At 41.9% G+C, this 24449-nt stretch overlaps 1 protein-coding gene across 1 annotated transcript in view; it reads right to left on the bottom strand.

The window, feature by feature from the left end:
* Positions 1 to 8791: 8791 nt before the first annotated feature.
* The window catches only part of ARHGAP22 (Rho GTPase activating protein 22), a 161679-nt gene continuing 146021 nt past the window's right edge, over positions 8792 to 24449 (bottom strand). The window contains exons 6-10 of the mRNA XM_050898757.1: positions 23192 to 23324; positions 18440 to 18513; positions 16482 to 16603; positions 12766 to 13669; positions 8792 to 9071 (exon numbers count right to left, since the gene is read on the bottom strand). Coding sequence (XP_050754714.1) covers positions 8843 to 9071; positions 12766 to 13669; positions 16482 to 16603; positions 18440 to 18513; positions 23192 to 23324 — 1462 coding nt within the window. The 3' untranslated portion in view covers positions 8792 to 8842. The remainder of the gene's footprint in view (positions 9072 to 12765; positions 13670 to 16481; positions 16604 to 18439; positions 18514 to 23191; positions 23325 to 24449) is intronic.

The following is a 24449-nucleotide window of genomic DNA, read 5'->3' as shown; positions in this document are numbered from 1 at the left end:
ATGGTTTTATGAACTGAAGAAAGCAAAGCATATCTTCAAAGCTGCAGAAAGATCTAGCCTAACAAAGTAATGTGATGTTTTCTGCAGAGTTGTGGCATGCCAAATCTTGTGATCACCATAAAACACGAGGATACTTCATGAATAATACATTGCAATGCAAATAAACTGTTTACTTCTAGCTTGTAGCCTGTTTTTGTACACACAAAATGAAGTGTACCCAGGATGTCTAGACTGCCAAGAGGGAAAACGAATATGCTGTACCTATACTTTCATGTAATATGTGATCCTTGGGAGTTTTGTTTCCTGCTAGTTTTGTCTGCTAAGGCGAGTGCTTTTTGGGTAGGAGAGGGGATGACATGAATGCAATAGGGGCAAAACTTCAGCTATTCTTTCTCCAGCAAAAGTAACTGATTGCTAAAAACCATTAAGTGGTAGGAGAACCTCAGGATTTCTGTAGCTAATGCATTAAGTGAGCAATATATGCCATCCAAAGGAGGGAGAAGTAGTGCTGTATAAATTAATATTTATCTCTTTCATTTCCCATGAGACCAGTGTAGCAGAAATCTTAATAATGGTTCATTTTAAGTCATAAATATTCAGTAGTTTTCAGCACTGAAGCTCCAGGTTTCAATACACTTTTTAAACAAAAGATATATTGAAATATATAGAACAGTTACTAAAGAGTCATGTAAAATGGTGCTGCTCCTCACAGAAGTATTTTAACTGTTTACATTTTATATTTACAGAATGATTTATGTATAACTGACTTAAGTTTATGTATGAGTTAATCATTCAGAATTTATTCCTTTGGAAAATGCAGATTTTTAGTGAAGCTAGGCTGTATAATTGATTGCCTTGTGTAGATGCATATTTTGTGTAGTGCATTAGAATGTGAAGAGGAATTTAAATTAGTAATGCTCACAAAAATGAGCATAAAACAATACAGAAGTCTTGCCAGGCGCAGAGCATAAGCAAGTAATATAACTGGCTACAGAGGTCACCCAGGAATGACTGATGCTCTTCAGTGTGGTTCCTTCTGCTTGTTGGATGAAATAGGTATCTTTTTGAAGTTCTAATTGAAAGAGGAAAATTTGTCTTTGCAGTAAGTTTCAAAGAATTGAAGTGATAGTAATGCTTTCAATATCTAACATGTCTTTTTAAAAAACATACAGGGTTACAAGGAATGGTAACTAGATCAAAGATGACTAAATTGATAAAGCGCACAGTTGTTTTCCTGGCCTGGCTAGACTGCTGGTAAGTGCTGTGTCCGTGTAATTTTGCTTTCCTCACTTGTATCTAATATTTCAATATTGCCTTTCTAAACCACATTTGTTAAGGCAATTATTTTTACAGGATCCTGCCAAATTGTATATTACCTCAGAATAGGCAGGACATGTTTGGATTCATCTAGCACTGGAACGTAGAAAATCTGCTCAAGTTGAACAGAGACCAACAGAACAGTCTATTTTGTAATTTTTTATCAAAGTTTAAGCTGTGAATTAAGCCAAAATTTTTGGTCATACAACAGTACTCCATTGTTATATAGGGTCAAATGATATTCTGGTCAAGCCAGTGTAATGAAGTTAAGACTGACAAAATCAACTTCTGATGCCTGTAAGTGCTGTTAAGAACAGAATTTGGTAAATACAATTCCTATTTAAATTTATTTTGGACCCCTCTGGATTGCAGTGGTGATTGAAATATTTAGAAACTTTAAAATAATTTTTGCTATCACTTTCCAGTGTCCTGAAGAAAAATTGCTTTTAAAATGAATATTGAGTGAAACGGTTACCAGGCTTTTACCACAGTGTGCTATCAATAGTAACTTCACTGAGTTCATAAGCTCTAAGGAGAAGTGAGCTTTTCTTCTTTTGAGGTAGGGTTAATGAAAGGGTGGGACTGTCCACCGCAACCCGTTGCAGTGTGAGCGAGCTATGTTTAAAGGGATTGTTTCAGTAAGGTCAGAGCTTTGCCTGTGGGAACCTAGAGTTCACTTTTGGCACCACCTTCATAGCAGTGTTGCTTTGGGGGTTTTTTTTGCAGTTGCTTGCGTTTTAGGCAAATTAAAGTGATGGCAGATTTCAAAGACACGAAAATCAGATTCAGTAACCAAATTAGCACAACATGCTAGTCTTAACTTCCCTTTTTATTTGTTGAAATATAAAATTCTTTCAGAGATAGTTGTACACTGCCACAGATAGCAAACAAATGGGTAGCTAGAGTTCAGCTGTCTTTGTCTATTGTTATGTTGTTGATCATATACTATCTAATACACTGTACAGTTTTATTCTTAAAAGTATTATTAAGCTTTATTTTAGTCTATGGTTCCAAAATCTCATGACAACAGGCTTCGCTAAAGCGCATGCAACTTTCCTCTTCTAGGGCCGTTCCAGTCCATTGGGAGTTGGTAGGGATTGAATTACAGTGAGCTGTCGTGATTTCTTATGTCAGGTGAGGTTAAAAGTGGGCAATAGTAACGAGATTAATTTCTACCTTCTCTGGTCAGAGCTGTGGCAGGCATCAAGGATAAAATAGCTCCTCTCCTTTTGTAGTAGGTTCTTAAAGATTTTGAAATAGAAGTGGGGAGGAAATTAGTACCGTTACTGTGTGCTGCACCTCTGCTCTGTGAAGCCTTTTGTTGATGCAAGACAATGGGGTCAGAATCGAGGTTTTTGTGTGTTAGTGTGTGTGAGAAGCTGGACTGCCAGAGCAATACCCATCAGTTGAACCACCTTAGACCAGCGTGACGGACCAGGTCACCTCTATTGCATTCATTCTGCTGAGCTGAACAGATGTGGCACTTTTCCCTATGTAGGTGCTGTGCGGCTTGGGTTTTTAGTTTTGAAGAACCTTACTGTGCTATATGCAGTAGTTTCTTTCTGGATAGGAATTCCGCCTAGATACAAAGATACATCAGCATAAACTGTTTGGTAAGCCCCCCCCTGCCAGCACACAGGTGTGAATTCAGGGGAGGTGATGGTGGTGAGCTGTATTTGAGGCGGTTGTGGCAATAGCACCCTCTACTGCCGCAGTATCCAAGTAAGTGGAGTGTTCCTGATGTGGGTTTGTTTTATGGAAAATCACTTCTCTGAACACAGGCTATTTCGTTAGAGAGCAAAAATGAAGCACCTTGACAGGCGCTTGCATGAGTATAATGCCCTGCATTAATGTCTGTGGCATTCATCTCAACATGGCATAAAGAAAAACAATCAAAAAGCTAGTACAGGAGGATAGTTGCTAATCATCCAAAGCGTATGACATTAAATGTTTCTTGATTAAGGTTATGGGGGAAAGGGAAGAAGACGGTTCAGCTTACACTTGGTCTTACTGTTTCAAGTTGCTAAAGGAAGTGAATTACTGTTTCTAGATATGTTTTTATTTGCTGTTGACAGCAGCTTGTCCATGCTGTTACATTTTACTTTCCTATCAATGTTTTGGTTCTTACATATTTAGTTTGAGGACTGGAGTTGAAGGAGAGCTCTCCGCATTTTTCAGTAGGATTAGAAAGAGGGTTTTAATGAAGAAATGTGATGAGACTCTACTGTCTACCCAAATTTTCAATTAATTTAATTTATTCTTAGTTAAGGGCACTGGATAAAAGTGGTATTTTAAGTGATCTCTTTCACTCCCTTCTCTTCTTTAGATATCTCTGCATTACAGAAACGTGTTATGAATAAGATCACATTGTGTTTCTACTTCTGCAGTTAAACATTTAAGCTAGGTTTTCTTGAACTACCTCACACAAACTTTCTACATTTCTTAAGCAAGCAAAGTTAACCCTTGCTATTGGAACTACACTGAATGTGAATAGAAAAATACACTTCCTTTAGAAAAATAAACCTATTGGCCAATGTTGAGACAATATCAGTAAGTATGTTTCTTATATATTTCACGTAAGATGTTCATGTGTAATATATAGCTTGTGTACAATAATGTACATCTAGAATATTGTGTTAGCTGTAAATTGGTGATTTTATTATTGTAGTCTGGTTTTGTAGGTAAAAATAGCTTACTAGTAATGTCAGCTCATCCTTTACATTTTACAAAAGGAATAATTCTTGGTAAGCTTTGCATACAGATGAATTACTTTTGTAGGCCCAATATCTAGTCTATTTTTGAGAGTTCTTTAACTTTTATTACTAAAGTTGAGAAAAAAAACCCTAATTATTGTGATCATTCCTTCTGCCCCTTTTGAAGTATATTCTTAATTTTATTTTGTCCCAAGAAATACGAAGGGGAAGATAGACCATTAAAAATACTGGGGAAAACTGTAATTTTTTTTTTTCTTCCCCACATTTGATACCTTTTCCTGCTTTTCTTTTATTCCCTCCAAATAAGCTGTTGGTGGGGCATTACTGAGAACATTGTGGTTTTTTTACTCATTCATGCCATAGGTCATTACATGTGCACCACTGGAATGTATACATTGTTATCTAGTATGTCAATTGGTTATAATGATATTTTAAATAAAAAAGAAAAAAAAAAGCTTGACCACTATGCATTTAGTGTTTCTTCATTGCTAGGCTGGAATGGATTTAATGGATTTCATAATAAGGCTGCAGTTGGAGTCTTATTAGCATCAGTCCTTCCTGAGAATTCATCCGTTTTTAATGGTACTTAAAGTCCTGTCTTCTGTGTGAGCTCGCTCGTGGGCAAAGTGACCTGTTTCTTCCATTTCTCCATTCCCATGGGCTTTGGATGTGCCACAGACTGTTAATACCAAGTGTGTTTGCGACCACTGGGAATCCATTCTTACTTTCTGGCTGCCAACTCTAGCTGCCGCCTTTCCTGGAAGTACAGCTGCTGAGACCCTGCGTTGCAGAAGGAGGTAAGCCATGGGCTGTCTAGTGTTTGAAAGGAGGGCGCAGGCACTGTGCCCTCAGGAGAATCTTTCTTAAAACTGACTCTCAGAGAAGCCTGAAGGATCTGACTTCTGGAGGGAGAGCTCTTACTGGAGAGCTAACTTGGGTGCCAGGACTACGTCCTGCACTGGCACCTCTACCGTGGGGCTAAATCCTAACGTAATGCATTCATTGGCTTCATTTCCAGCAGGGTCTCAGAGTTTCTTTAAACAAAGACTGAAGATACCCGTGAGTTGTGTTTGTCTGCGTGCTGTTACATTGTCTTTGTGTACGTTTTTAAGGGAAAAGTACTGTGACCATGGGCAGTACAGCGCAGCCTGCTTTGTTTCTCTAGACCAGCTATTTGTGAGGTGCTCTTCTAGGAATGTGGTGAGGCTCAGAAATGCTCTATTTTATTTGCATATGTTAGCATAAAATGCAGCTGATTCCGAGTAATATATTAATATAGAGCAAGGCCTGAGACGGTCTTAGCTGCCAGGGGTTTGTCTGTGGGTGAATTAGGCCCAGAACTGAAACACTCCATAGTGCTGCTGGCTTGCTTGAACTCACTACTGAACGTAGGTAATTCAGTAAGCTATCATTATTAATCTTCCTTTTCACATTAGAAATGCCATGGAGACCTACAGAAGTTTTTTGTTAATCTGTAATGCTGCTGTTTGGCTTTGGATTTTTTTTTTTAAGCATATGCTTGTGTTGGGTTTCTTTCAGTGAAAAATTTTTACACTTTTTTGCCTGCATAATACTGGAAGGGGTGTTCCAGGCTGGGAAGATTGCACAGGTGAAGCTATGGTAAAAAATGTATCTATCTACCTGATTCCAGGAACCTTTTGTCATGTCTTATTAATACTACTAACAAACCTGTATCTTGCTAAGAAACACTTGCTCAGAAAGCTGGCACTTAAACTGGGGGCTGTAAGAAGCAAAAGGTCTGCAAAATAAGGAGTGCTCTCTCGGATCCATGAAGTTGGCAGATGAAGTGGCGAGAAAGAGTACAGAAACAGGCGTTAAAGCTAGGTAAGAGTGTATCATCTTCCTCAAATAACGGCATAGTGTTCCATGAGGTTGTGTATAACAGCACAAGTGTGTTCCATTTCTTGCATAATTGCCCATGACAGGAAACGAACATTATGCTCCTGTTGCTGTGCTTTAGAGTTAACATCCTACCGTGGTGCTTTTTAGCATGAACTGGGTAGTTTGCAGCTTCTTGCAGGCTTTATTTACTGCAGTGGATCATCTTCAAAAGGACCTGAAATTTTTGTTCATGAGGAATAGAGGAATAGATGTTGCTGGAGCACAACAGTCAACTAGGAAAGGGTTAGTTCCATTAATCAGTTTGAGTGGATACAGTTTCATTTGTGATACTGAAAAGAAGAATGAATTTTATCCTGGATGCCAGATTAAGATTATGTAGTACTACATAGCTGACAGATGATGCTATCCTGGAGCTGAAGTTTTGGGATAGGTGGGTTTGTTCCCCAGTTCCGCTATATGTAGCGGTTACCTAAGTTTAAATACTTAAAGAATATCTAGAATTCCAGCTGCATTTCATTTCACTGAGAGTTAGTCAGCAGTCCTGTTCAGTGCTTGCCTTGCATGTTTATTTTTTAGGCTCCCAGTCAGCATGGCTCAGTTCTTAAGTTTGTAGCGTGCCAGAACTAAAGGGAATAGTCTGCACTTGATACATACATAGTCTAAGGGCTGTGGGCTGTCAGGATGGATATGGCAAAAGGTATCCATGTTGGGGGCAGGAATAAAAGAGGGCATTAAAATAACCTGGTTGCTACTACTACTTGGACTGAGTGCCTCAGCAGAAATGTTTTTACCAGTCCTGCTGTTCTAATTGCAGAGAATTACTTACAACCCAGTTCAGGCCACTCTCTAATATTGAGGTTTATTTTGTGATGACTGGCATGGTATTTAATGCTACCTAAACCCACTATGCTATTCCAGCTCAAAATCATTGTTACAATAGTTGCTTCTCACATTATGCAGCTTAATGCTGCTGTTTTAAACAGGCCATCATAGTCCTTGCAGGATCAGTTGTGACTAGCAGTAGGAATACAAGGCGGGGGGGGAGATAAGGCTGATGCTGCTGCCTGCAGGTGGCAGGCTGCTCCTGTTGAACACTCAGGTCGCTGCCTCGCACCAGGGGTAGTAAGGAATCCAGCACAGCTGGATATTCTGGGAAGAAGGGAAAATGTTTTGAAATAACTGAATTAACCTATCCACACAACTGACTTTACCACCTTGCTTGACTTGACTTAACCAGGAAAGATTAGGTTAAATGTTTCTTTTTGCTCACTTTAAATGGTTTACATTTCTATAGGAAGGAGAAGCATTACAGTGAGGTAGAAACAAGTTAACTTCTAGATGTTTAAATATTGAAATACCTGGATATCTGTGAGATGATGAGGAGAAAGTCAATACTGAAAGGTGTACAATCTGCTGGTACGTAAAAAAGCCCATTCTAAGGTTATTTGCAGACAACGAGTTATATTCTTCTCTGGTAAGAAAAGACAGATTCAGGTCATTTTTTGAAAATACTTAAATAAAGCAAGCACTTTCACTACAGTCTATACTTTCCTTTTAGCCAGTTCATGTTGTCATGGCACTTTTTTCCGTTAAAAATTCCGTCAAAGATGCGTGCCAAGAAAGAGTGAACAGTGCTGTGAGTGCTGGGCTGGCAAGCAGAGTTCAAGCTGAATCTGGTGAAACAATTTTCTGTGTGCAGGCTCCGCGTGGCTCGGAGCACTACAAATGTTACGCAGAACTTCTCAGAGTCCCTTGAAGGGGAAGTCAGCCCTGGCAGCGAGTTACCAGAAATTACAACTTCATTCTAGTGATTTTTCTTTAGTAGAAGTAATGAATTTAGGCTGCTGGGTTGTTTGTGATACTCCTCCTGTCCCCTCATCTCCCTGTGAACTAACAACAAAAAAATCAACTGGTATCACAAGAAATGTTACAAGGCAGCTAAGTGTAAATTGTCCTGGGAAGGTTAAAGATAGATCCCCACCCTTCCCCGTTTCTTTCCTGCCCCCCCAATTGCACTAATTTCTCTTACCATAGGTTTTGCCATTAAAGTTTGATAGATAAAGAACCCTCAGCAGTTGGATGTGATTTGATAAGAATCTTTCTTCTCCTACCTTGATGTCTGATCAGTACATATCAACTCATGAGATTTTTTTTTCTTGCAGCTAATACTGCTCTATTTTTGGGTCACAAACCTCCAGATACCGAGGGTAAAATATGCATATTTAAAGTTTCATGGAGTTTGTGTGGCCAATCTGATTATTAATCACATACAGATTAATAAGTTGCATTTTTGTGAAACACTGGAACCGTTTGGTGGGTAAGGGACAATTTTAGTGAGTTGTCAAGATTTTGGTATCTTCAGCTCATTTGTAGACTTTTGTAGACTTTGTTTTCGCATTATCTTCATAATATAATGCCACTTTAAGGAATGAGAAATTTGAACAAACTTTATGTAGGGAGTGGGGAGAAAAAACCCGTCATTAAATCCCTATGCTAAACCACATTGAATGTGGTGACATACTGGAACTGCCATCTTCCCAAGCACAAGTGTAGGAGGCCCTCAGCTCCAGGCTCAGCCCGTCCGTCGGTTCTGGCCATCCCACCCACCTTGCAGGACTTTCCACTGTCCTTGAGCCAGCAAAAGGATGGTGCAGTAAGTCTGAAGCTGGCTGCTGTACAGCTGTGGAGAATAGTATCTTTTGATTTGTGGATAAAAAGGGTGCCCGCTCTTTCTTGGCAATCTGACATCTAAACTTTCAAGCATTATGTTTAGCAGTCTTTCCCAGCTGGCCCAAATACTACAGCACATGTAAAGACAACAGAGCATGTGTCACTGAGAGTACAATCACTGTAGAATTACTCATGATACATGAGTATACCAGAACAAAATGTGCATTTTCACTGGTTTTGCCAGAAATAGAATTTTCTACGCTGTACATCAGCTTGTTCTACTTGGGGACTTTAGCACTTCGACTCCCAACAGTTAAACATCCTAATGTTGAAAAAAACTCTTCCATTTCCTTCTGCAGGAGGTGATTTCTCTTCTCAGCATCTTCACGAGCACGTTCAGAATTCCTCAGCTTTATCTCCAACATTGTGTATTTCTTTCGTTCTTGGTCCAGTTCTTCTTCTAACCTAACCACTTGTTTCCTCAGGTCTGCACTTGTTTCTTCAATTCTTAAAACCAAGGGGGAGAGAGAAGGGGAAAAAAAAAAAAAGAGGTTTTTTAAGTGGCTGAATAAATACTGCTGATAGCTATAATAAACATAAGTTGTTCCACTTAGAGCTAAAATACCTTCATTCTAAGAGGAAGTTTTAAAGGAGGGCACTAATTGTCACTTCATTAATGTTGAGTTTAAGGGCAGGGACTCCTTGAAAGCTGGAGCCTCCTCTATTTGTATCTTGAGAAAATATGCTCAAGCCTTACAAAACAATGCTTACTTTTGGGCAACAGACCAAACATCTGAGGAGATGTATTAACTCCTCAGGCTGAGTTCAAATATATAATTAAAAAATAATCTTTTAACCTCTGTTTTCATCCTGATACTGCATTTCCCTGTATGGATATCCAGTACAGAGGAACATCCTTGGAGGTCAGGTAGGAATGAGGTTACAGTCCTTCCTCACCATCCATTTTATGGTATTTTCTGTAAAGTTTGTCACTGACATTGGGGTGGGAGAATTACCGTACAAGATTTTACAAAAACCAACGTTTCATATGAGGAAGAATCTGAAGAACAGACCTGAAATTTGTCTGTGCACAAAGCTCTAATGCAAGACTCAGAGCTTTTCTCCAAGGAGCTCAAAGAACAGGGTTCATGTTTTTTTGATTTGAAACAAGCACAAGGCATGTCACTTGCTGTCCTCCCCATCACGTTTCCTAATCGCAAGACAGTAGTGGTGTTAATACAGAGGAGGGAGTATATCCAGATAGGAATTTCTGATCACTAGAACATTCAGAAAGGGTGATTTTAAAAATCAGGCTTTTCCTAGGAAAAGTGTCCCCCCTCTAACTTTAAAAAAAAACCAAAAAAAACCAAACCACAAAAAACCCACCACCTCTTAGGGTCATTGATCAGTAGAATACCCAGCTGTGAAGCTGGGGTGCCTGGCTTCACTGTGAAACTGTGAATGGGTTATTTTTAGACAGGGTAAATGACACGCAACAAGGGCACGCTACAGACTCCACAACAAAAAAAAAGGGGGGGGACAGGACAACACGGACCTTTGTGACAGGCCCAGAAGGGTCTGAATTCCATTTTGTGACCACCAAGAGGCTATTACACAGGCAATGCAGTGTATCCCCTTAAACTGTTCCTTCACATACAGCTAAGGATGGCAATATGATCCTTTTCACAACTTTCACAACAAATTAGAAAGTCACACACAGGCACGCTGATCACCAAGTCCAGCAGACCACCAGCTGCACTGATGAGTGAACAGAAATGCATACTATGTCTGCAAAAACCTGCTCATCTTGATGAAGGCACACTTTTATCACCCAGATAGCTGTCTTCTGTAATACAAGAGGACTCTTCTGAAGCTAGGATGCTTCCCCCCACACACCGCCCCCCTTTATAACATTTTTGTTAGAACCTACAGCTCTGAGCTACCAATTAAATTTTTCCACCACAAAGTATAGGGGTCAGCTACAGCAGCCTAGACTAGCTGTCCATGTTCTGAATTACATAGGGTCACAGTAGTTACTGCCTTTCTACATACCCAACAGAATACTCCTCTCCAAGATACTTCCAGTTTCTGAAGAGTCCCAGGTGGTAAACATCAGTTACTGAAACTCAACAGAGAATGCCTGATAATTATACTAACCTCGAGGGAGAAATGCTCTGGAACAGACTGGTTACAGGAAGGCCATAAAACTTGCCTCCCTCTGACTAAGAGAGAGAAAATGGGCAGTTGATGATGATAAATAACAGCTTTTCCATCAGCAAGTGTTCCTTACCTCTGCCCCAGGCAAGTACTGACTCTGCTTTCCCTCCACTTATGTATGTGCCAACAAAAAGCTCATATTCCTTCATTAAAACATGCCCTGCTACACACACTGAGTTCTGCAAACCACACAAGCACACGTACAATTGTAAAGGAACTAATTATTACTTTTGGGGACTAAATTATCTTCAATAAAATAAAGCTAGTGAGGCAGCCCAAAGTTTTCCTGCTAAGCGGCCTCCCTTCTTTGCTAGTTAGCTCCTGTCTTTCCACAGGAGCAGACTTTCATGCAGTCTCCAAAGGAACATATTTTTACACATGTAAATTGCTGCAGATGTAGTAAAAACATTGCAAAATTTTTGAGAGCTGAAAAACTTGGCTTGAAATTCTTAGACTTGACAGCAAGACCCTTCGGGCTGTAATCCTGAACAGCTGGAGTCATCCTGTTTAATACAAAAAGGCAGTGATTGCATCTTGCCTGGTTTTATGAAACTATTAGCTCATTAGGCATTTTCCTCTTAGCTACTTTGCCCTGTGAGACCTGGCCCATTTATAGTCCTCCCCTCCAGCCACAGTGCTCTCTGTCCCTGTCCAGCTGAAGGGGAAGGCAGGTGTTGGAGCTGAAGCAGCTGAAACTGCTCAACAGCTGGAATGAAGAAAGGTCTTCCTGGATGTCCCGGATGTCGACAGCTGAAGGCCCCATTGGAACAGTTTTACTGGTAAGAGGTGGAAAGCCAGCTCTTCCCCCAGGCAGCAGGTAAAAATGTGCAGATACGCATTTCCAAGTTCTGCAGCCTGGTCTCCTTTCTGTTTATTACTCTGTATCCCTGCAACAAGGCTTGCTGGGGCAGCTCTGCAGAATTAAATGCAAGGCACATACCCTCATTGCCCTCCCATTCTGCATCAGTAGAGCATCTAAAACAAACCAAATAAGCCATGAACTACCATCCTCATTCACAGACCTTTGTCTGTGAATTCCTTTAAGCAACGATATTTCATGTGCATATTTCCCTGAGTACTTGCCTGAAAGTCATTCTATTAAGCACTTACACTCATAAAACCTAATATACTAACTCACACGAATAAATATGACTTGCTGGTTAGTAATACTTTCTACTTCCTACAGAACCTGCCCTCATACACATCTCTCCTGAAAACTGGAAGGAGTTTTTCTGAGCATAGATCCAAAGTACAGCACCAGCAGCTGCAGTTGTGCAAGTAAACAGAGTGGGCAAAGAACTACACAGTTCACATACCTGCTGTACAAGCAGCACCTTGCTGCTACTTTCAGTCAAGTGGCTGGCCATAGGAGCAAAGAACCACTACAAGTACATCAAAAATCAAAAGCAAGGTTTCTAGAAGTTCAACACAAAAGGGCTGCTGAAAAAGTTGTAGCTGAGATGCAGTCCCACCACCACCAAACAAACAAAACCCCGGAGAATAATCAAGATCAGTTTCCTCAAGAATGTTTCTGTCAGGAAAAGCAGCAAGAAGCCCTCAATTTCAGACTGATTTGGTACAAATCTCGGCACCTGCACAGACCAACAGAGTTCCTTGTTGAGGCCTCACCACCCTGGGTCCCAATCCCTCCCTCCAAGGTGTTTGCTTTGCTGTTTCTCCCAGGACACTGAAAAAGAGCAGACTTTGGCATTACCTGTGTAGTTCTGATTTCCAGTGAAAACATAGAATGTGAAATATTGGAATTCCCTGTGTGACGGAAATCCCATTTTTTTGATCCCCTCTTAGATCAGAGAGAGAAAAGTTGGATTCAGAGAACAGTGAGGGAAGAGCAGAACCAAATCTGCTGTCTCCCAAACCCAAACTCCAGGTCTGAGAACCTGATACGCTTGGTAGCCCACACCCATGTTCAAACAGGGGTAATGCTGACAGATGACTTCCTTGTCCCCCCTGCAGATGACATTACCTTTTGATACTAGTCTCATACTCAGTCCTCTGTTTGCTCAGTTCTGTCTTTAGCTCCACCACCAAGCTCTGTAAGGCCCTAGAGCATTTGACAGAGTCTCTGGAAGCTGCAGCCGGGTTGCTCTGTTCACTGCTGCTGCTGCTGCATGCTTCAAACCTGTCGATGCTGTTTTCCAGATCTGCAGTCTTGACCTCACTCTGAGACAGTGAGCCCTGAGTTATCCACTCGGTTTTGAGAGAGCTTAAAGCAGAAGAGTCACTGGCCCGGCAGGCTGGGCAGCTGCTGACCGAGTCCATCACGGAGATTTCACATGACGATGTAGACCACGTGGTGCTGGCCATACTGTGTGTGCTAAGGGAGAGGCTGGACGAAGGGACGTTGTCGTAAGTAGAGAGTCTCTGGGAAGAACATGAGTCTTTAACTCGTTCCCCAGAGGCTGTCCGGCGATGGCCTCGGAGGGAGTACAGTCCATTCATCAACCAGTTCCCACTGGAGGAGAGGTTGGGGATATCTAAGGATGAGCTGCCCAGCTTTGGACTCACAGACCGTGCTCCCTGCTGGCGGAAGGAGTATTTCCACGGAGGCAGTGGCTGCACTCTTTTATTGGGGCTGGTGGCAGGCTGAGTCAATTTGCCACTGTGCTCCGAAGGAGTGTTTTTCACTGCAGGTCCAGGAGTGGCCTCTAGTGCCACAGCATTGCTAGAAGGCAAATCAGCGGGGCTGGGAATGCTGTTCTCCAACCTGCTGTCCTCCCCGTCCTCCTCGGAGATCCACTCCACAGTACTGCGCTGACGCACAGGTCTGATTTCCAGCTGGCTTCCTGGCACATCTGCCTGAGGAACAGCAAAGATTCGCCCCTGTTCACTTATCAGCACTGTCATCAGGTGCTGAACTAGTGAGGTGCCTGTGGGGACAAAACAAAGGCAAGCAGTTGATGAGACATGGAAGACCTCAGACACTCACCTCCTGCCTGTGAGGTGCGCTGTGAGCTCCCTGTGAGGCAGGCCTGTGGCCACCGCGCACTGCAATGGGTCTGCACAAACAACTGCTCTGGGCCTTTCTGTACAGGACTGCAAGGGACAAGAATCGTTCCCTTTGCTGGAAATGGGGACTGTGAAGGATGCAGGTGTCAGTCCAGCTCATGAATGTAGCTGACTAGCAGAGTACAAATGATCGCTAGCAATGATTAATAAATTGGCCTGCTTGAGGACACGTTTGAGGATGACAGAGGAGGAGGATACCTGGAAAACAGGGCATGTCTGTACCACACCAAGGCATGGGGTTCAGAGCCAACATCAATCTCAGTGTTTGCATCCATGCAGGACAGCATAGGCCTGTGCAGAGATGCATGCCAGGTCCTGAACACACTAACCTATTTGCTGGGATGGAGCACCTCTCTGTCCAGCATCCAAAACCAGCAGGTTTCCACAACTATGTTGCACCCAGTTTCATAGTCTTAACAGGCCCAGAGCTAGTGTTTATTGAAGAACCAGAAATTTCAGCTTAGGCCTTCTGCTGCACTTAGTGTATAGAGAAACTTGCAGAAAGTATGACATCTGTATGATACATGCCCCTGCAGGAGGTGTACAGCAAGTACTGAAAGTACTTGCAATTATTTAAATCCACAGAAATGAGTTGTCATTGTTTTCCAGTAATGGAGTAGACCATTATGAACTAATAGAGAACACCACTTACCAAACCTAATACAAAGCACTTGCTACAAAAGAGGAAAACCTTAAAAAGAGCAAATACGTAATTCTGTCTTTAAGTATTGTCCGAAATAGAGAATAAGACTAACATACTCAGGGGTTCAAGATGAGAGCCTGAATTTAATAATGAGGTTTTGGCCTGATAGCAAGAGGTACTGAGCTCACCTACAACTTCTATTTTATGTCTGTGAATGCGGGGAGAGAAATAAACCTCTCTGGAGATAAGGGCATTCCTAACAATTTAGCTGTCAAACTTCAGATATTTCTATTTTAAATTCATGGTTTAAATTTGAAGAGGGACACAATTAAAGTGCTTTTTGTTAAGAACTGGCAGCAGTATTTTTCTGATTCAGTTGATTTAGCAGATCCATCTTACCCTGAAACTAAAAAAATGTTGAGAGTCTTTCCGCTTCTCTGTTACTTCTATTTAACCAATCTTCTATCCTCAACTAGCAATAAAAAAAACCATTGCCATTGCTGTTGCTTCTGAGTGTAACGATTAAGTCTAAAAATCCAGTCATGGGTAATGATCCCCATGTTTTCTACAGTTCAGGTCTGGTAATACAGAATTCCAGGTCAGGTCACTGAAGTGTTTTTATATGATGTCTAGGAGAGACCTTCAGACCACAGCATCTGTGGCACCTGCGCACCTACACACAGTACAAGCACCTCTGCCATCAGCTGAACTGCATAATGAAATGCCTGAGGTGAACTGAACCCAAACTTGGCATCTGCACCAACTGAACAAAAAGCACGTCGTTGGCCAAGGCTGTCAGAGTCTTACCAAGGCTGGCCAACTGGCCACTAGGGGAGGTCACAGCATCACACAACAGATTGAGGTTTCAGCTATCCCCACCTTCGTAATACTGAATAACCCAGCATCTGCTCCTGCACTCCCTTGTTCTCCTCCCCACATTTTTGTACCTTCTGGCTTCAAGGGGAAGGTCTCAAATCTACCCTTAATAACATGGCCCACATCTCTGTGGCAGGCTTCGAGTCCCTGAACAACTACAGTATGTGAGGCCATGCTCTAAAGTTGGCCTGTTACCTTATAGTGAGTTGCCACCTGTGGGGCACACATCTGCGATGCCTTTCAGAGGTCACTTGTGCCGAGCTAAGGCACTGCTGCTGCTAAGGCACGATAATGCTGGCCTTCTATGAAGAATTTCCATCACGCAGAACACCACATCAGCTGTCCCCTACAGCTAGGGAGCAGTGCGAGGGCTGACTTCAGACATCCTGGGCACAGCATCTCCGTCTGTGCCTAATGCTGGATGAATCCATCAATTCTTTTCGCAGGCTTGCCAAGATCCCACAAAACTTGATGCAAAGACCCTGCTAAAACTTGCCCCCCAGTACTTGTGCTCCAGTGCCACCTGGGAGAGGGGCTGCATCCCAGCCCTAGTGTCAGCCAGACAGAGATCATGCCCTGGGCGTTTCCTGACCCATATGGAGGCAGATAATTTTCAAGCTTCAGATTTTTACATCCAAAATTAACAGTGATTTTCAACTTACTCCTTGGGTTCCATGAAGTTCTGACCCATACACAGCCTGCTTAGAAGACAACACTTCTAAGACACCTAGTTATAGCAACTGTGGCACAGCAAAAACTACAGTACCTCTTTCATTGCGGACTGGATGTCCTTTACAGGGAGCTGTCTAGCCACCAAAATGCACCAATACTAAATGACAGCAGTTTGGTACTGAAACATGGTCCTTCTGAAAAAGGTTTGAGCTTTCATTTTAGCAGTGGGTTCAAAAAGAGTTTCGCATAACAGCTTACACCAGGGCAGAGGCATCTGCATGTGGTGGTGAGGAAAGACACTCCCAGGTCAGTGGTGAGTGGAATGACAGAGGTCAGCCAGTACATCCCCTCACAGGCACTGACGAAAGGGATTGCTTGACTTGTTGCTGACTGTGCGGTCAAGTGATACAGTTATGACTTTCAGCATACTCCTACAGCTCCAAAACACAGGTGTTGTGTTATCTCACAAGAGTAGTACCTACCTTCCATCATGGTCACTGGATCTTCCATTTTGGGCCGTAATATATTTGGTCCAAATACTGTAGCCAGGTTCTGGACACTCATCTTGTTAATGCTGGAGTGAGCCTGAACTTCATCAAGGAACCTTGAAAAGCCCCCCCAGAAAAATCAAAGGAGGAGAGGAATAATAAGTCACTTCTCAGACTGTAGGCTTTCTGGGGCAGGAACAGTTTTGTCCTGTGTTTATACAACCCTGATACCTGAAACGCTTCTAGTGACTAATGCAGCTTAGATACTCAGTAATAACCCCAGATCCCTCCTAGTGTATGAACAAGAGAGGACAGGATGGTTTCTGCAAAAAGTACCAGCCTACCAGGGATCCAGCCTTCTACTGGATATGAAAGGACAGATTTTCACATTTTTATAGGAATTCTCCAACTACACAGATTAACTTCTGCCAGTTTTCACTTAGAGATATAACAGAAGTAAAAAGACATTTCACTCATCTCGTCGTCCTAGAAGTAGCAGCCTGTGCAAAGATCTTTGTGGCTTGAATCTAACAAAATACAGATAAACAGGTAGCCCAAATGCTTCTTGTGAATGCATCAGCTGGGCAAACATCAACACAAGAAAAAGACTATGCAAGCCAAAGATAGCACATCCAGACAAGACTGGCTATCCATATGTATAAGCTGGAAATGAGCAGAAAGTTTCTAACAGTTAATGTTTTTGTAATTTGGAACAGCCTCCCAATAGGAGTTGTAGTAAGAGAAAGGCTGTAACAAACACCTAAATAGCTTGTACATAATTAGCCAAGTTGTAAAAAGGACTATATGACATGGAAACCTACAGCAGCAGGAAATAGGACTCAGTGGCCTCAAAAGTGAACAGTCTCACTCTGTCTGTACTCCATTTCCTAAACTATCATTAATTTTTGGATGATTGGATGGGTTTTGGCAGGGAAAAAGTTTCCTTGTCATTCTGCACTACTTTGCAAATTTTTGAATGCTTCTACTTGCATCATGACTTTTCTAGGCACTCCCATTTTTTCTGTGGCTTTGCCTTGTGGCGGATACTGTGCTGAGATCCAAGAATCCTCAGTTTTCTTCACTAAGTCAGAAGCAAATTCTATTTGCCTTTCCTTTCCTCAGTTCTTCACTTAGAAACATGTATAATTATATTCCCTTGCCTCAGCCATTCATGTTTTGAGGTGCTCAGATATTAAAACAAACAGCTATAGAAGCACATAGTGAGGCAAAATAAATTTTTTAAAGCATTCAAAAAATACATTTCAGAAATGCTATCTGTCTGTACACTTGGGAAGGGCTTGACATCTCTTGAATAAGTCATGGGCTTCATGTCAGCGTTTGTGTCTACTGCCTGCTCCAGATGTGCAAATCCCACTGGTCATAAGGGGACTAACTACCATGGAGACTAGAATACAACATAAAGTTCACTACGTTGTATCTAGGGTAACAGTTCGTTCCAACTCCCAAAACACATTCCAGCCCACTTTGCACAAACTGGGAGAGTCAGCAGAGAGATGAGGGGAGACACGGCTGCGGAGTCCCTGGTACTCCAAGAAAAAGCCACTCCCAACCCCATTTCCAAACCAGAGCTGAGGCCAGACTGGCCATTCTGACTGCATCTGCATAAATCTTCCAAGTGTGCAGTACCTGGAAAAAATGCCTTTCTTTATTGGTCTTTAAGTGCTTCTGAAATAAAAAATGTAATATATTAGTATCATTCATGCCTGCTGCCAAGGCTGTGGGTGACAGCAATTTGCTTCTCTGATGCTCTTGGATAAACCAAGAGCTTTTTTCAGGCAGGCTGCACATTCACCTCCACATGTTTTATAGGAGCAGTAACTTACATGTAAGTGATGTTTGAATATTCACACTTTCAGAGTAAATTATTTGCATATAAGACTGAGCCTCACAAAACTTAGTGACTTTTCCAAGTGTTAATTAATTTCACTTACTTGCATATGTATTTGAGGAGGTTGTAGTTGGCTTGGGGCAAATTCTTCACCTGTTTAACCAGTTCCTGGGTACCCTGAGGGACAGGAAAAACAAGAAAGAGAGCTATTAATATAAATGATGCAAAGCAGATGTGACTTTCCTTCAGTACTACAAAGTCCTCTTTCCAGAGTCGAAGTGAACAACAGATGATAACACAAGGAGGCTTTGCTTTAAAAAAGGTGTCATCCAGTGTCTTGTGCCTTACCAAAAAACCAGTGTCCAGAACTTGATTCAGTTCTCAACATCAGTGGAAATCCTCCTGTCAACTTTAATGGTTGATGTAGAAGCCTTCAATTAGTGAGGCCTGCTAGTCTTCAAAGTCTGCCCGCTGGCATTGGTATAACTGTACCAGCAAATGTGCCTTTTCAGCTCCTGGCCTATTTGAAACTTCGAGGCACTGAGTGTAGTATAAATACATTGTAGTAATGCTCAACTGAGCAGAGGAGAGTTTTTTCTTAAAAAAGCTAAATGACATTCCAATTCAACTACCTCCTTTTTAATTACTTCCATTTGCAGTCATTCTGAGCTGTGACATACTTCCTCATAAAATTTCTGTCTTTACATTAAAACGTAAGATGAGACATCTGCTGGAGGAATGACTTAAAACCCTGAAGCTACTTAAATCATCTAATGAAAACCTCTGACTCAGAAGGCTATTGTCCTTCCACGGTCCCAAGCATCATTTGCTTGTTCCTGTCAACGCTGCAGTTGCCCTGGAGATTTGCTTATTTTTTTGAGACAACTAAACCTTTTGTGGTAAAACAGATACCCAAGCACACTTGGGAAGAGTGATAGCTGCTAACTAATGATGGAAGGCTGCTAACTAATGATGAAGAAATTCCAGAAGCAGCTAGTTGCAAGCCAAAGAAGTGCAGTTGGACATTCATTTCGAACCTTCCTCGATTTATTAAGGACTGTTAGGGAGGGAATTCTGTTGGCCAGCCTCTTGCAAGATCTTCCTGATTTGTCTGGTCCAGACAAGTAAGAAAGATCCAGAGAGCAGTTTGTATTCCTGCCTCTGTTCTTAACATCCTGAATGTATAGACAATTTTGTATTCTATATGTCCCAGCACAAAAAAAATCCTCTAATAAAAAACTGAAACTTAAAAAAGAATTCTTAGAAGTAGTAAGTTCTTTTTAATTACTTAGCTTACAAAATATGCTGGTTTAACAGTGACAACAATGGAGACACCAATAAAAGACCAGTCACTTTTGAAAATCTCAATCCTCTTTTTTAAACTTCTGAAAACTTTTGAATCAAGGACAGCTGCTACTGATGTGAAGGTTAAGGTCAGTTGTTCAGATCATCCAGCTTTCAAGTGAGGAGTTTGAACTAGAAATAGGTGAGCTAACAGACCTAATTCCTTCTGGAATTTTGCTCTATAACCCAATTTATTTAAAATACAGAAATCAGGATGGTATTTGGCACTGTATTTCAAGTGCTCTGAATTAAAATACCATGGCTCCACTGGATGCAAGACGGGACTTTGGAACAGAAACTGCAGGCAGTTGTGAACAGCTGGAAACATGACCTAAAGGTACAAGATGCTACCTGAAAGAAAAAAAGGTTCTAAAAATTTATCATCCATGCTCTGTCACAAGGAAGCACAAACATGGTATTACACAGAGTATCTTCATATTTGTCAAGATACAAACACTTGCCAGGTTAAAAAAAGCTTTCTCTCCTGCTGCAGCATTTCTCAGCTCTGCCACAGATTCGTACCCACCAACCACCTGACCAACAAGATGGCAGAAGGCAGAGCCTCGTAACACCACAGCAAAAGTGTAAAGGAAAATGCAAGCTAGAAACTGCTGCGTTATTAACAAATAGCACGGATCATGCTTATGGCTGCAGCCTAGCAAGCAATAGAGGCACTGCACTGTCATTCATCATGGTATTTTGCAGTAATAACTCTTACCTCCTTGAAAATGCTGCATATCTAATTTACCACAGATGCATGCTTTCCGAGGAGTGATCCCAAAACCAAGGATTTCACAATGTGTGTAACAGATCAGCACTAGTTAGGAGCTTCTAGTTGGGCTGGAAAACTAGCAACACTTCAGATGTTCACCCAAATAGATCCCTCTTTAAAAACTCAAAGCCACATGCTTAGCCTACTGAATTGCTCTGTGCATCTCTAGAGTACAGGCAGCAGTGAAGGCTAAAATACTGCCATGTCAAGTCAGCTCAGACTCAAATGAGTTTTTAGAGAGTTGAAGATCTTTCATTCATTCTTACTCTAAAATTGTTTTTCATTTTCAATCCCTCCTCCCAACCAGTTGGGATCAGAATCAAATCTTTTTTCACGGTGCAGTCCTGCTGAGATACCTGGAGGCCTCAGCACAACCCAAGGTCTCTGTTATGTTTCTGTTTGCATTCCAACACCAGAGATTAGTTGGGTGCAGAATGAAGGTGAACAGCAATCTGAATGAAAAATGGAAAGCTTAGGGCAGTGCTGGAGTATTTTTTGCTGCAGATGGAGACTAGGTCAAACTAACATCATAATAATTCCTATCTATGGTCACAACATAGCAGCATGAGGTGCCAACAATTTTATCTGAACAGCTATTTTTGCCTTAAGTAATTCTGTTTTTACAAAACTAAAGAAAATGATACTTGGAGTCCAAAAGTCTCATTCAAAACTTCCAAGTGAAAAATGAAAACAAAATAGTACTTCAAATTAAAACAGTAGATTGCATTTTTTTTCCAAATACTTTTTCAAAATGGAACTTTTGATTTTGAAATTCCCTGCTTATCATTTTGTGCTAAAAAATTATGGTTTCAATGAAACCACATTTTTGAGCAGGGGGATTTTCCATGCGGGAGGCAAGTCAGGCCCTACAGGCTGGGTATAACTTTGTGCTACGTTCTGCTCCACGTGCTACTATGCACGTACAGCCTCTCCACCCTTGGTGTGTGCACTCCACCTTCCTTTCTGAAAAAGTAAACAGCTCTTGTTGAGGTTCCAGATTCTCCTGACAAAAAAAAAATTGCTTATGTTTACAACAGCAGCTTAACACGACAACTTTGTGCTATCAGCAGTACCATATTTTATAAGCTTTCCTCATCGCCTTTCTAATCCAAAGAGAATACTGCACTACAAGTCATTTGAGTCTGGCCTTGCTCCCACAAAACCAACACAGATGTTGCTTCCCAAACTGCTGCAGCCTGTGCAGACAAAATCAGGCAAACTATGTAGTTAATAAGCTGAGCAGTGATATACAATTATGTTTGCCCAACTTGGCAGTGTCTCTACTCTTGTGCAATAGTGCTTAATAGATCCAAAACTTCCCAGTCTGCACATCTTACAACCAAAATGAAACCAGCTCCACTGCCTTAGAAATGCTGCTGTTTCTCATGAAATCAACCGTTGTGCTGTCTGTAACATAGCACCCTGCAGAGATGCCTGAGTTGACTGAGGATAAGGCAGAAAATGAGCGAGTTTTGGAGCTAGTAGACACATACCTGTACCTATTGAAAGACAACACTAGTGCACTAACACACTGATGTGGCTGTGTCCAGGATGCAAATGCATATCCATGTGTGGTGATATGCTGTGTCATGCACAGAAATTTGCTTTCTTGGAGTTGGCTAGAGGATAGCACATCATGTGAGTACAGACAGTAGCAAACTTGCCTTTTATCTGTAAAAAACTGACATTACCAGATATGCTACATTTGATACATGCAAACAAGCATCTTCCTATGGGCACCATGAAGGACTGAATCTTCCCAGAGCCTTCTGCCACTTGAACTAAAGGTGAACCCCAGGCTCTCAGTAAAGAACAGTTTTTACAATCCCCACAAGAGACAAAGATGCGAGCATGCTCTTGAGGCCACACACAGAAAAGGGACAGAACTGTGGACTGTGACTTAGAAGCCCTCAGGCCTTTGCTTCTTTAGCTGACACCAGTAACAACCCTTACAGCTTCTTTAAACCTCTGTTTTAGAAGGTGGCACAGTTCCACCCGCATTAGACCAGATCCAACGTGCCTTTGCAGTCAGCAAAGAGCTCAGGCATCACCACAAGAGGAACAATATGGATGAAACAGATCAATCAATCATATTGTAAATTATCCTGCTCCTCCCAAGCAGTGAATCAAACTTTCCATGATTGCCACAGACTTGGAAGTTTTTGTCAGCCCCTTCCCTTGCCTGGAAACCAAAGACAGGAACATCATAAGAAGGTTCTGGCAAAGTATTCATAGCATTATTTCCCCCACTTTGGGATAATATCCTAGCCTGCCCTTTTGTAGTGCCTTTCCTCTAAGAAATACAAAGACCATCGCACTGATTAACGTCTCATCCACCAAAAACTTTGGGAAGCGGAACATGGCTGTTCTGATATGTGAAACTGAAAACACAAAAGAAGGGAGTGACTTCATACAGCTTGCTAATGAGTCAACAGCAAGGCTGGGAAAGGAATCCAGATCTCCTGCCTCGCATCTCTTGCTGATTATGCTACAGAACAACGTTCTTCATAAGAAAGAAGCATCAGGCTACAAGACTGAGTTCGAAAAAGCTCCTGCTTCAAGCAGGAGCCTGTGATATTAACACCCAATTCACGGCTTCAAGAAAATTCAAGGGAAGGTTCCCAGGAACTTCATTGATTTCAATCAGGACTGAAGAGTGATGAGAAGAAAGCTGTACTACATTGAGTCTTGGGAACAACCTTCGAGGTAGAAGGAAGGCAGATTAGAAAGATCACTGACCTCTCCCTCATCTTTTGAGAGTAGCTGTCCACAAGAAAGAAAGTCTTCATATTTGGCAAAGGGGATGACAGGCTCTGGCAGCTCTCGAAGGTAAAGCTTCAGGAGGGACGCCACAGTGTGAACATCTGTGTTGCTGCAATAGAGAAGAGGGAAGGAAATTTAGAAACTCACACTACCCCAAAGCTTGATGCCTTTCGTTGGGGGTGCATCAAGGTCCCTCTTAGGGACAGGGACAAAGCAGGCACATGGAAGGAAGCTGTTCTGCCACATGTTTTTACTAGGCAGGAGGGTCTACCTGGGAAAAAGGGAAATCTCCCATTTTGTCAAGATATAAATGCATCTCAGGCAATACGGGCAGTGGAAGGGATATGCCCATGATACTGCTTAAGGTAGGGTGGTGCTGTGGTTCCTCAGCCAATGTGGATCAAGAATGTGAGCAACACAGTCCAGCCAAGGGCACAGTGATCACGCAGCGCTGACAATAGAGCTCTGCATCCTTGTGCAATCAAACATAACCTCTGATCCTCTCACTGATGGCTCCTGCCTGATACTCTCCCCAGCCAGCACCCACCTGCATCTGATGTGCCAGGCTCCCAAGTGTCCTGGTCAATCATTCAGAAAAAAAAAGGAGGAAGCTGTATTTCCTCCAGGCCCTCTATTGCCATTTGGCATGGCTGCCCGGCTTGTGGCTCACATCTCCTCCCCCAGGCTGGGGTATCTGGCATTTCTTAGCCCATCTGTTATGCTGGGATATCAGCTTTTCTTTTCTTTCCCACTCCAGGAACTTCTTTTTCCTCTTCTCTCTCCTTTGCTTTAAGTTGGGGTTGAGGTGTCAGATCCCATGATGAAGATGCACCTGTTCTTCCCTTTCCATTTCCTATCCAGCTTTTGATGTATGGCGATGCCTCTCCCTCAATCCAAGTCTCCTGTTGTACAATTTTGTTAATCTTTGCAGATGACCTCCTCAAAGGTTTCAACCATTGGAAGTCTAAACAGATTCTCTCACCAGCTCCCCACTACCCCCCATTGCCCTGATAGTCTTTAAAGAACTCTGAGAAAAACACATCCGTAACCATGGGGCAACAGAGCTTCAAATCCTTACCTCTATCTAAAAGCTGAATCTCTTCTGCTTAGTACATTTTTAAGCCTTTTTGGAACACACAGCTAAAATAAAACAGGAAAAATTACAATAGGAAGCTGCCAGCAGCTACCACTTGCTACTAATCCTAATAATGCTATTCCTATTAAACAGCTGTAT

The sequence above is a fragment of the Gymnogyps californianus genome, chromosome 6, assembly GCF_018139145.2.
Source record: "Gymnogyps californianus isolate 813 chromosome 6, ASM1813914v2, whole genome shotgun sequence".
Taxonomy (NCBI): domain Eukaryota; kingdom Metazoa; phylum Chordata; class Aves; order Accipitriformes; family Cathartidae; genus Gymnogyps; species Gymnogyps californianus.
This window is presented reverse-complemented; position numbering and strand designations above follow the sequence as displayed.